This window comes from Panthera tigris, chromosome X (assembly GCF_018350195.1).
Source record: "Panthera tigris isolate Pti1 chromosome X, P.tigris_Pti1_mat1.1, whole genome shotgun sequence".
In the NCBI taxonomy this organism is placed as follows: domain Eukaryota; kingdom Metazoa; phylum Chordata; class Mammalia; order Carnivora; family Felidae; genus Panthera; species Panthera tigris.
This window is the reverse complement of record NC_056677.1, coordinates 125,050,186-125,063,223: the sequence shown is the minus strand read 5'-3', so window position 1 is coordinate 125,063,223 and position 13,038 is coordinate 125,050,186. Positions and strand designations below refer to the sequence as shown.

Genomic DNA, 13,038 nt, shown 5'->3' with positions numbered 1-13,038 from the left:
TAGAACTTTCACGGGGACCTTTGGAGTACTTACTTGTGCCTCTGTAGTTACTGGAAAACTTCCCAAATAAGGACCTTCTTAGAAGTTTGGAACAGAACTTCAGACGCATATACCAACACATGCTTTGGCTTAACAGGAAAGTTCTTTACAAACATGTGAAGCTGAGCAATTAAATTCTCCCCATAATGTCAAATACTGGATAATGGTGGAGGACTCATTCATTCCTGTATACGTTGTTGCAGTTAGAAAAAGAGATTCCATATGGGCTTATTTTTTTAAAACTTGGAAAGCCTTAAAACAAACAGAAGGGTGGTATACAGGGGTCAGGATTAACGTTAAAAAAATGCAGAAAGACAGGAGAAAATAAATCCTCTCCTCTGAATGGAAATGCTTTATTTTGAATGATTCATGAGAGCAACTTCAGGAACTCAGAAAAAAACACATTTAACTGACTTATTCCAAATATATTCTGAAACAATGTCATGTTTATTAAATAACGTGCCCAAACGAAGATGGTGTTATGTTATTAAATGTAAAAAGAAAATGCCCATTACAAAAAGAAAGGTATAAGAATTATTCAAGTTATTAGTTCTCAAATATAAAATCAACGTTCCACATACTCAATGAACATTAAACTTGAAAACAAGGCACTATAGGTAATTTATCTTTAAAGAGAGATGTGAAATACTTAAACCATAAGTCATTAGGTATATGTACATATTAATGAAATACTTTCAATCAATGCTAAGGGCAAGTGTCATTTAATAGTGAACCAACACCAATTAAATGACATTTTGGTGTCTTTGTGGAAATGACATTTTCACAAACCCATGTCTCAGCACTGATACTTATGTATCTAGTTCTGTACTCCCAATGATTTTAGGCAGTTTAATTTATTCCAAAAAAAACCCCACAATCTTATGTTTGCTTTTAATAATTTTTATAAGGCAGTAGAGTATATTTTCTGAAATCATATTTATTAGAATTGGCTCTGTAAACTAATGAGTAAAATACAAGCGGGCACACGGGTAAGATAGATTTTATACCCTTTAATTTTATTTTTCCTTTAGGAAAAGCAAAGTAACCTTCTTTCTGTATGTGTGCTCTGAACCTTTTGGGACTGATACAGATCCACGGAGGCCAAGCCTCAAATTAAATCATCCTGTTGCTAAAAGTTAATTGACAGTGTTAAGTACACAAAGTCATCATTACTAACAAAGGGCTGAAAGCTTAATACATATAATTGTGGAATTGCTGCTACCCACATAACTGTTTAGGGCTTGGGGTTTTAGCAGGAAAAGATTCTTGCACTAAACAAGCAAGCTATGGTAAACAAGATGTACTGATTTCAACTACAATTTTTAAACTACCGCAATGTGGTTCAGTGTAGCTAATGTTATGCTTCTATCATAGCACTTAGGTTCAAGTTCTTTCTTCAAAGTCATCAGAATAACAGGGATTGAAGAGACTTTTGAACAATTGCCAGCTCTTGCTGTTGCTGTTTCAAGGAAGGAAATATTAAACATTTACATGCTATTTAGGTCATTGTTATATACACTTCAGCAAACAAAATACCCCAATGCTCACATCCCTTGTTAGTTCTTAATATTAAATATGCACTAAATACTTACAACTTCCATCATAATTTTGTTTTGCAATTTGGTCATTTCTTCTCTAACTTCACTTTGTTCATCAGTTCATCATGGTCCTTCTCTAAGTCGTGCATACTCTAAAACAAAAAGCCTAGTTTAGTTATAAACCACCACTTTTCATCTCACGCACTAAACATGTAAAAGCAAATTTCAAAACTAACATCTCTTAATATGCAAAGGATGCCCGTTATTTATTCCAAGTAAGATATTATACCTAATACATGGAGACCAAAATACCCACCTAAGAAATTTTTTAAATGTTGTGTTTGAGTCAAATATTATTAGTATAGAGGCACAACAGTAGTAGGCTCAAAACAATGGGTTACTAAACAGTTAAGGTCAAGGTGGAGGGAAAAAAAGAAAAAGACTGACAGTCCCACTGAATGAGATGCCATCATTTTAAAACTCTCTAATAAGCTTTCTAGACACCATGTAACGGTGCATTTATAATGACTCATAATCAATGTAGCATGATTACACTGGAGGGAATAAAATGATCTGTGACACGACCTCTTTAAGTTATGAAAAACAAACATGTTCTAAATCTTTACTATTCACCCAACAAATAGTGATCTACTACAGCCTACATAAAAAGTGCTGTGGGGGAATTTAAAAATGAATACACGATCTCTTCCTTCCTTATTCCAGTGAGAACAAAAAAACATGTAAATAAAAACAACACAAAAACTTTATAACAATTAAGGTAACACAACTTGCCGTGACTATGTAGTGGAAAATAAGATTGATTCTGATTTAGTTGGCAAAAGAATAAGATTTCAGTAGGTAAACGGAAGAGGCAATTGAAAGTATTCTAGAAACAAGGAAGTAATGGTGCGTTAGTTCAGAGAAAGCAACCAATCTGGAGGGGTGGGAGGAAAGAATGAACGTTAAGTATAAAACTACAAAGGGAGCCTTGTTATGGGGGAAGCGGGGCACAGACTTTGAATACCTGAGGGCCTAAAATGGGAAGCTAACGACAGGTTCTCAGGAGGGAAGGTCTATGCTTTGGAAGATCATATTGCAGAATGGTGAGGGATGGACTGGAAAAGAGAACTCAGATGAGGGTTTAGTAGCATAAGCAAGGAATGATGAAATCCTGAACTAGGGAGCAGCAGTTGGAATTCGAAGAAAGATACTAAGGTACCGTTGCAGAAGTAAAGGACACCTCCCCTCCGCCCAACACACACCAAGAAAAAAGAAGAGGAATGTGCAGGATTCTACTGCCTCCTAAATAAGTATATATCTGCATGAAGAAGAGGACTGTGTCACTGAGGACAGTTGGTCAATGTGCAAATATCACAGCGGATCATTCTCAATTCACAAACGTTTGGTCCTCCTGTGGCTTTTTCATCCTGTTATATTGTATTTAGACCTTCTCTTATGATTTTAAGTTTGCATATAAAGTCATTATTAATCATTAATATTCCAAAAGCAACTATGCCACAAAACACGTAACACATTTGGAAATAAAAGCAGTATTCATCAATTACCACTGCCTACTCATATTTAACAGAAACCTTCAATACAAGTAAAAGGCATGTAGAAGTGACTTATAGACTTCTTAGTTTCCACTATATATTTATTGCTGATCTCCTCCGAACTGATTGTTGCACAAAAAATTATGATTAAAGTGTTGATAAAGTACCACTTTTCTACACGATACATGTATTTCTAGGTAAAATCCCCAGCTTACAGTTCCCTGTTTTAAATGACTCCCACAAAAGTATTAATTAATCCCCAAAATCAAAACACATTTACCAATTATGTTAAATACAGAGCAACGAACTCCAAATGGAAAATGGTTAACGGTTCAGATGTACAACCTAACTGTGTTTTTCCCCCCACATAGATTCAGAAAGAAACAAACTATCTCCTACTTTTGTACACATGTTATGTTTTATAAGAATGTATTATGTTGCCAAATACCTCTAAGAATTGCACATATAAATTTTTAATTTTTTGCAGTCTCTGTTTCTGAACAACTCTAGCTTGTTGAAGAACCTTTCGTTGCTCTTGAAACATACTCTACAAATATAAAAGAAAAGGATGATAAAATGTGGGTGACATTTAATATTTAGAGAAACATAATCATACATCATGTTTAAAAGGAATATTCTTTAAATCAATACTTGTTAACATTTCCTGTTGTAACAACCTTTATGACCGAGTTTAGATAACTGTGTTCACCACTAATACACAAAAACAATACGATGATCCTACCTAGTAGTCATTAAGTAGGAAATTTTTTTTCTTGCCAATATGGAAAACAGGTTTTAACTCTTGATTTCAAAACCCACAAATGACCCTTCCAAGAATGTGTTTACTACAAGTAGTCAAAAATCTATACACTGATCCTTCCTAACAGTAGTTACAGAGGGAATATTCTTTTCTTAACAACGTTCAAAACATGTATTAATTCTTGGTCATTTCAGTATGCACACAGATGATCCCAGCCTTTCCGCTCCTTGACCTGATCTCCAACAACAATTTTGTCCTCTTCCCTACTTCAGTCGCTCACTTACATAGTCACACCCTGGATTCTGTCATTCCCAATAACTGCAACATCTACATTATATTAACAAGAGCAAAAACTTATATAGGAGCTGTGTGTCAGGTACTATTCTGAACCATTTTAAATAAACATTATATATGATCTCACTTAATCCTCAAAACAACTCTATGAGGCAGGTGCTTTTATTATGTCTCCTTCCATAATAGGTGAGGAACCTGGGTGAGGCACAGGGATAAACAATTTGTGGCTGATTTCACAGCTAGTACCGGTCAACCAGGATTGGATCCCAAAAACTGGCTCCAGAGTCCAGGCTCTGGACCACTATACTATACTGGTTCTCCATTTTTTCCCCCAATATTCAACCTCTACCTCCCTGTTTGTAGTTCTCTCCCTTTCTTACTATAGTCCAACACTCTTTCAGGATTAACATCCCATGGATCCTATGACTTTTCATTGCCCCTGATCCCCACCCTCATATTCTTCCTTTTCCTCCTTCCTGGCCTAAATGCCATGGTCAATCATTATACCTATGCCCTCGCACATGTACCTTACCCCCTTTTCACTCCGCCAATTTGCGTGGCTAAACCCCAACCCTGGAAAATCCAACTCTCCAGCTGCTCTGCCACAACCATGCAATGTGGTCTCACTTTAAATTCATGGTCACTATGACACCAACCTAAGTTAGACCATAATGCTGCTTGGCAATGGCATTTCCCTAGTCCATTCACTGGCCTGCTCTCAGGAAACAGTTCCAGGACTTCTTCTCTGCTCCCGAGAGGCAACACCTCCTCCACCACTCTAACTCTTAACTGGTGGCCTTCCTGTATCCCTAAATAGACAGAAGCAATTCAGAGAGGACATTCAGTCTCCCACCGCTACATCTTCTACCCACCTTTACCCATCTGGGCTCATGGTCCCTACATTCTCTCCTGTGTTTTTGCATGACCTATCGCTACTTGAGACTTTGATACAATAAATAAATCAATTTTAAAGCCAAAGCTGATACCAACGGCTAGTTTTTCTTGTTGTTTCTGGGCTTTCTGCATGTCTACATTCCACTCCCGAAACAAAGTCAGAAACTGCTGAGAATATTTGAGATGAAGATTCTGCCTGTAAAACATAATAATGAGCACTGTCATAATTCATAAAGACATGAAAGAATTAACCGTATTCAAAACAAAATTGATTTGACACAATTTACACTACAAAAGGAGAAGGCAGTAATAGCATAACAGCAGCTGAAATAGCAGTCTCATGGGAAGCAGAAAGGTGACATGAACAATTTACTCTTATTCCAAAAGTATTGTTCCTAACTGACCAACATAAAAGCTATCTCACATGCCTTACCTCTTAAAAGCTAATGAGGATTTACTGTACTATCAGTTTTCCAGAAAAATTCATTTTATCTAAAAGCAGTTTACTTTTCATTTCTTCTTACTGAATAGCATATATGTTCTGATACGATAAGTAGATTCATTCAATGAGGATATTATATCCATTTATCATAGAAGATTTCCAAACAGGAATATTTCACTTAAATATATCCCCCGAACAATGTTTTTTTTTTTTTTAAAGAACGGTGAACACAATTTACCTAAAATATGCAAATTATTTACAATATAAGATTAACCTTTTCTACATAACTGAATATAGTTAACTATCACAAGAATAATGGTTTAAGACATTTACCTGAAGTTCAGCTAGTGTAGGCCTAGAATGAATATAAATTAATGTTATAGGAAGAAAACTCAATTGTTATTTGAAAGGGAAGAAAGGTCATTTTTATTGGCTTCTAGGAAATACATCTCAGAATCTGTTAAGGAGTGAGGTTACAGAACTAAGGAATTTATCTGCTTAGAAAAAAAAACAAGCAAAATATGTTTTTCGCTGGAAAATTCAATATAATAGAATTTGTCTTAGGTTATTTGCGCCAATGAATACGAAGAAATGATACAAATGTCATCGTGACTCAAAAACAAAAACAAAAACAAACACTCCAACAACTTCACCTTTGTTCTTGTTGTAGTTTCCAAACACGCTCAATTGTTTCGTTAGTGGTTTTGATAGAAGCTTTTGTACCCATTTCGAACATTTTTCTCTTTGTGAGAAGAGCCTGTTTAATGTCAACTGTATGGAAAATAGATATTCACTGAAATTTAAGTGTTGAAAGTTATTTCGTTTTCATATATTCAGATCAGTACAGGTAAATGTTGCCTTGGCGATGTGCAAAGTACATTTACAATTTATAATACAGACATCATAAATGTCCAATCACTATGTTGTATACCTGGAACTAACATAATGTCGTATGTCAATTACACTTCAAAAAACAAAGTAAGTAAAATAAAATTTATAATTCAGGCATCATTTCAAAAAGCAAGATTTGCTCACTATTTTCTGTAAAATCTTTCCAGTGCTAGTATCCCAATTCTAATTTTTCTAACTGCAGGTCACCTTTTAGTTTAGAGATAATGAAAAGGGCTTAATAATCAATATATTTTTCATTATCAAAATGTGTATAAAGAATCTCAAAGACAGACTTTAATTTCCTTCTGAAAATTTGCTAACACGCACATTTTTCTAAACTTATAAAATATCCTCCAACTCAAGGGACACGTTTACATGGGTAAATGTCCTCCAACTCAAGGGATACATTTGGATGGGTTACCATTAGAATGCATTATATAAAAAGCACGAAAGTATTTTCCTAAAAATGACCCTCAAAAAGGATAAAAATAATTATATCGCACATTAAAAAATTATTTTTCAAGCAATCTAGTGAGTGATGCTTTTAACTGCATTTTACTAACAGAGACAAAGGCCGTGGGTGTAAAATTCTAGTTTAAATAAATGAATTCAAAAACATTTAAAAAAATATTTTCATGGAGCTTTTTATATAACACTTTCATCCATAAGTGCTGCATTTCACAGAATCTGAATACTTCAAATAACGCTTTGCAGAGCATATGATTTGACTTTATGGATCTACAGTCCGTAGTTATTTTTCAGTAGTCATGAAGGATCTGCACTACAATAAAAATATTTTATACACCCAGAATCCATCTATAATAAGAAGTTTATTAGACACCTCACAAAGCAAGCACTTTGTCACCACCAAATAGAGCAAAGCCTTCAAAAGATACTTGCCTGTAAGGATGATCTCTATGGAGAGCCACATATTGACTCAGACTCTGCTAAGTGTACTGTCCTATAGTGCAGATGGTGTAAGTGACATCTGACAGAACAACATAAAATTTAGGAGTTTGGATATGATTAGACACTTCTCACTAGCTAGCAGAGTTCTTTACTTTGCAGCTACACAGTTTGTTAATGAAAAATAAAAATAAAGAGTTATATTAGAGGATTCGATTTGTGCTGCTACTCCAAAGGGAAGCACACTGGAAAGTTATGAAAGGTAGCAAAATTAAGAAAATTTAAAATTGGCAATACACGTTGATACATCACCTAAGCTGTGCACACAAAAGGCAGTATAAACTTTTCTCACACACTCTTACACAGTACATTAAGTGTACACGTGCATAAAATAATGGCATCATTCTTACCTCACGACTGTTAGTACCGTTTTCAGTTTTCCACATCAACAATTCAAAAGGTCAGTAAAGAAACTTACAAAGTTGAATCACACTATAAATACTGGTATAAAGTGCTCTATACTAGAACAAGGCATTAAAACCAGTCTTGGAATCCACTCACTAACATTCCCATTTAGAAAAGTTGTATGGATTAAACAATTGTTTTGACTGCAAATATCACTTAAACATACCTCCAAGCCTTTCCAGCATCTTCTGTACTTCATTCCTGTGAAGAAGTTACATGGAACATTATTGAGAAAGGATAAGCAAAGATCATATTTGCTTTGGAGGAAATGTGTCATTCTAGGATTTTATGGAGAATAATTGTATGAGCCATGTTGCCTAGAGCTGGCAGGTGATAACACTATGAAGACATTACCCCACATCTGTCTCAAATGTTCCTGCAGAAGGACTGCTCTCCCCGGGCTTATCCGGTATTGGATTGTTTCCTGCATTGAAAGAAAAGTGGAAAGCATTTTAAAAGGAAGTATGGTATTCTGATCAGTTTTCAGGGGGCGGTAGCCTCGCCGTGTGGAGTGTTTTAGGCCTCTTGCAAGCGAAAGTCTTTACGGCAGACATATGAAAGGAAGGAAGCACGTATGCACAGGGTCAGATGAAACTGGATGGGGGATGAGGACCATGCTCTGGAGACAGTGTTGCAAACCTTTCAGGGTTAAGGTCAGACTACACCACCCGGCACGTGTGAGACATTCCGGAAAGAGCAACTGCGAGCGAGCAGAAGTGCTGCTATCTAAGCTTCTGTAATCCTGGTCTGGGATGGGAGGATCGAGTGGGCAACATCCGGTACATGAAACCGCTTTACACACACACACACACACACACACACACACACACACACACGTGTTTTACTGCTTACAATGCCAAGGACTCAGAAGCAGCGACCTGCCCCGCGGGTGGTATCTACAGGCGCTGCATCTGCAAAGGTGTCAGATAGAGTGTACCTTCAGGAACAGCCTCTGTCCCACTCAGGTCTCTTCTCTCTTGTCCCCGAAAGTCATTGGCTGCCATACCCGGAGCCTCCACCGGGGCCTTCGCAGCTCTCCTCAGGCGCTTCCTCCGAGGTGGCGCCATCCCAAGGTGTCTTCTCAGGTACAGACAGCTCTCCTGCACCTTGTGAGTGCAAACACGCGTGAAAGAAATGGGGACATGGTCAATGAGCGATGCCAGGCAAGGGTCCTCTGCGCAGATCAGAGCATGCGCGTCCTCGTTGTCTCTCGTTGGGCTAGGAGGGGACAAAGACGATGGTGACAGCAGACCCCTGCCCCCCGTGGCTGTGACCCCCTCTCCCTGGCTGCGACCTGCCCCAGGACACCTGAGTGTCAGGACCCTCTGCCAGATTCTTGCCCCTATGTTGGCACAGCGGCTGTCCCCTGCTCTCGGTCCCCAAGGGACAACGTGCTGGTCTGGAGGCCCAAACTTGGCCGTGACCAAAAGAAGTGTCCCCTCCAAATGGATGGGGAAGAAACCGTTCTGCACCTGTCCAGGGACAGTCAGGTCAGGGGTCTCCTCGACATGCCATCTGGACCCCAGGACAACCAAGCAGTCCTGCAGGGCAAGCGGCTGGGCAGGAGGGACAGACGCAGATGCCGCCTCCTCACCAGGTGTGGCCCTGTCCTGAAGAGGGGAACGTCGGGCTCGCTTCCCATCCTGCGGACCCTGCCAGCCCTGCCCTCGAGAGCCTCATCCTGTCCTGTCCTTGTCCTGTCCTGTCGTGTCCTCTCGGAGCCCCGGAGGAATCCGTGGGGACATCACTTCAGAGGTCAGCTCAGCTGCCGCCACCCCCTACTGTCCTTGCGGGCCTTGACCTCATCTTATCCTAACCTGTTCTCATCCTGTATTGTCCTGTCGGATTCCTGTAGGACTCCGTGGGGACATCACCATAGAGGTCAGTACAGCCGCTGCCACCATGCACTGCCCTCGGGGGCCTTGTCTTGTCCTGTCCTGTCCTATTGGAAACCCAAAGGACTCCATGGGAACATCACCGCAGAGGTCAGCCCAGCTGCCGCCTCTACTCACTGCTCTCGCGGGCCATGTCCTGTCCTGTCCTGTCCAGTGGGAGTCCCAGTGGGATATCTGTGGGGATATCATGCAGAGGTCCATAGAGCTGCCACCTCTATACACTGCTCTCAGGGACCTTGACCTGTCCTGTTCTGTCCTATCGGAGCCCTGGAGGACTCCGTGGGGACATCACCTCAGAGGTCGGCCCAGCCACCGCCACCCCACTGCCCTCGGGTTCTCAACCTGTCCTGTCCTGTTCTCTTGGAGCCCCAGAGGACTCCATGGGGACACCCCTCAGAATTCGGCCCAGGCACCACCATGCCACATGCCTTCGGGGTCTCGTCCTGCCCTGCCCTGTTCTCTTGGGGCCCCGGAGGACTCCGTGGACATCACCTCAGAGGTCAGCCCAGCCACCATCACCCACTGCCCTCGGGGTCTCAACCTGTCCTGTCCTGTTCTCTGGGAACCCCGGAGGACTCCGTGGGGACATCACTTCAGAGGTCAGCCCAGCCACCGCCACCCCACTGCCCTCAGGGTCTCGTCCTGCCCTGTGCTGTTCTCTTGGAGCCCCGAGGATTCCATGGGGACACCAACTCAGAGGTCAGCCCAGGCACCACCACCGTGAGACACTGCCCTCGGGGGCCTCATCCTCCCCCTATCCTGTCATGTCCTGTCAGAGACCAGAGGACTCCCTGGAGACATCACCTCAGAGGTCAGCCCAGCCACTGCCACCCCACCCTGCCCTCGGGGGCCCCGTCCTCTTCCTGTCCTGTCATGTCCTGTCAGAGACCGGAGGACTCCATGGGGAAACCAACTCAGAGGTCAGCCCAGACACAGCCATCCCACAGTGCCGTCTGGGGCCTTGTACTCATCTTGTCCTGTCCTGTCTTGTTGGAATGCCAGAGGACTCCGTGGGGACATCACCTGAGAGGTCAGCTCAGCCCCTGCCACCCCACACTGACCTCGGGGACCTCGTTCTCATGTCTTCCTCTCCTGTCCTATCATGTCCTGTGGAGCCCCAGAGGACTCCGTGGGGACACCACCTCAGAGGTCAGCCCAGCTGCCACCACCCCACTGTCCTTAGGGTCTCATCCTACCCTGTCCTCTCCTGTCCTGTCCTCTCCTGTCCTGTCAGAGCCACAGAGGAGTCCACGGAGACATCACCTCAGAGGTCAGTCCAGCTGCCACCATCCCACATTGCCCTCGGGGGCCTCGACCTGTCCTGTCCTGTCGTGGCCTGTCACAGCCCAGAGGTCTCCGTAGGGACATCACCCCAGAGGTCAGCCCAGCTGATGCCACCCCGCAGGACCCTTGGGGGCCTCGTCCTGTCTTCTACTGTCCTGTCCTGTCCTGTCACAGCTCCAGTGGACGCCATGGGAACATCACCACAGAGGTCAGCCAAGCCGCTGCCGCCCCACACCCTGGTCCCCTCATGGCTGAGAAGACACCCCCCCGCCACCTCCCATGGCAAGACAGGGCTACCGGGTCCACCTCCCCACCCGCCTGGCCTCCCTGAGGGTCTTCCCTATGCCCCACCCTCATCCTCTGTCTCTCTGTCCCTCCCTCCACCCCTCCACAGGCACAGCAACCTCCACACGGAGTCCTCTGCGAAGCTCCTCTGAGGGCCTCGCGATGGCGACGAGCTAGCCAGCCGGGCCTGGGCAGGAGCGTCGCTGATTGGTTGGCTAGGTGCACGTGACGGGGGCGGGACTTTCGCCGAGACACGCCCCCTGAAGGGACGGCCCAGGACCTTGGCGTTGGCGCCAAGGGTGGAGGCCAGGGCTCGGGGTTTCCCGTTCTACCGCCGAGGACGTTTCGCAGGCCATCTTCCTGGGAAATCACAAAAGGACACCGGAGTGGGCGACAGGTGCACAAGCCTCCACCTTCCCAATGTGGGGGAATTAAGACATTATGCTCAGTGAAATATGCTAGTCACAGAAGGACAAATGGTGTACGTATGAGGTACCCAAATTCATAGAGAAAGGGAGTAAAGTGGTGGTTGCCAGGGGGTGGGAGGAGGAGGGAATGGGCAATAGGTGTTTCATGGGTTCAGAGTTTCAGTCCGCAAAGATGAAAAAGGTTGAGAGATGGATGGCAGTGATGTTGTACAATGGGAATGTACTTAATGCCACTGAGCTGTACACCTACAAATGGCTGAACAGGTACAATTTGCATTGTTTCTATTTTATTGCGATAAAAAGGCAGAGGGAAACGCTGCTGTAAAGACTGATATCTAGCTCTACAAAACTGTAAGCAAGTCATCCTACCCAGTGGAAGAAAGGTCATAACACCCACATAGATAAATGTGGTGGGAAAGGAAATTGCATTGGCCAATGAGCATAAAAAAGAGCTCATTCTTCTTAGTGTGGGAGAAATGCTGAAGAGGATTACCACCGCCACCGCCACCGCCACCGCCGCCGCCACCACCACCGCAAACGCCACCAGCACGGACACCATCCCCATCCTCCCCACACCACCACCCTTCCCCAGCCAATTGTAATCTGATTATACCCAGTATTGGTGCGTATATGGAACAATCAGAACCCAACCTGCTGGTGTAGTCACATACGTTGGAAATAATTTTGTTCTACTGAATACTCAGCTAGCCTATGACCTAGGAATAGGTCATTAACTGCTTTAACCTCTTTGGCTCCTTCTGACGCTGCAAAGCATATTGCACGGACGCCAGGCATTGGAATATTTCTAGTATCACTGCTTTTTAGGGCTCTACAGTGGAAAGTATCCACGTGTCCATGGACAGGAAAATGGATGAACGAACCGAGGAGTGGTTCCGCAACGGTGTGTGCTACCACAGGGAAAATGAAAGCACTGTGGCTCCACGGAATAGTATAGTCACTGTTAGGACACAATGTTGGGTGAGAAAGAATGTGGCGGAATACTAGGCACAACGTGATACAGTTTGTTGTAATACCCAGGCAACGCACCAGGAAGCAAGGATATTCAAGGATACACACACGGGTCTTCCACAAAACCAAACAAAACCAAAAGCGGTAGAAAAGGGACGGGGGTGGTTTACACAGAACACTCAGGAGGATGGCCATTCCTCTGCAAGCGGAAGCAGTGGGTGGAAAGGGTCCCGGGAGGAGACGGAGTAGGAATTGTTAAATTCCCCCACATAGGAAAGGTGCACCTGTCGCCCACTCCGGTGTCCTTTTGTGATTTCCCAGGAGGATGGCCTGCGAAACGTCCTCGGCGGTAGAACGGGAAACCCCGAGCCCTGGCCTCCACCCTTGGCACGGAC

At 43.3% G+C, this 13,038-nt stretch overlaps 1 protein-coding gene across 1 annotated transcript; it reads right to left on the bottom strand.

The window, feature by feature from the left end:
* Positions 1–449: 449 nt before the first annotated feature.
* On the bottom strand, positions 450–11,444 carry LOC102972535 (synaptonemal complex protein 3-like). Its single transcript, XM_015543525.2, is given in 10 exon segments — positions 450–1,498; positions 1,632–1,699; positions 1,702–1,729; positions 3,579–3,677; positions 5,175–5,274; positions 6,174–6,291; positions 7,949–7,983; positions 8,137–8,206; positions 8,720–8,888; positions 11,366–11,444. Coding segments are annotated over 9 exon segments (702 nt in total). The 5' UTR covers positions 8,850–8,888; positions 11,366–11,444; the 3' UTR covers positions 450–1,444.
* Between the last annotated feature and the right edge of the window lie 1,594 nt (positions 11,445–13,038).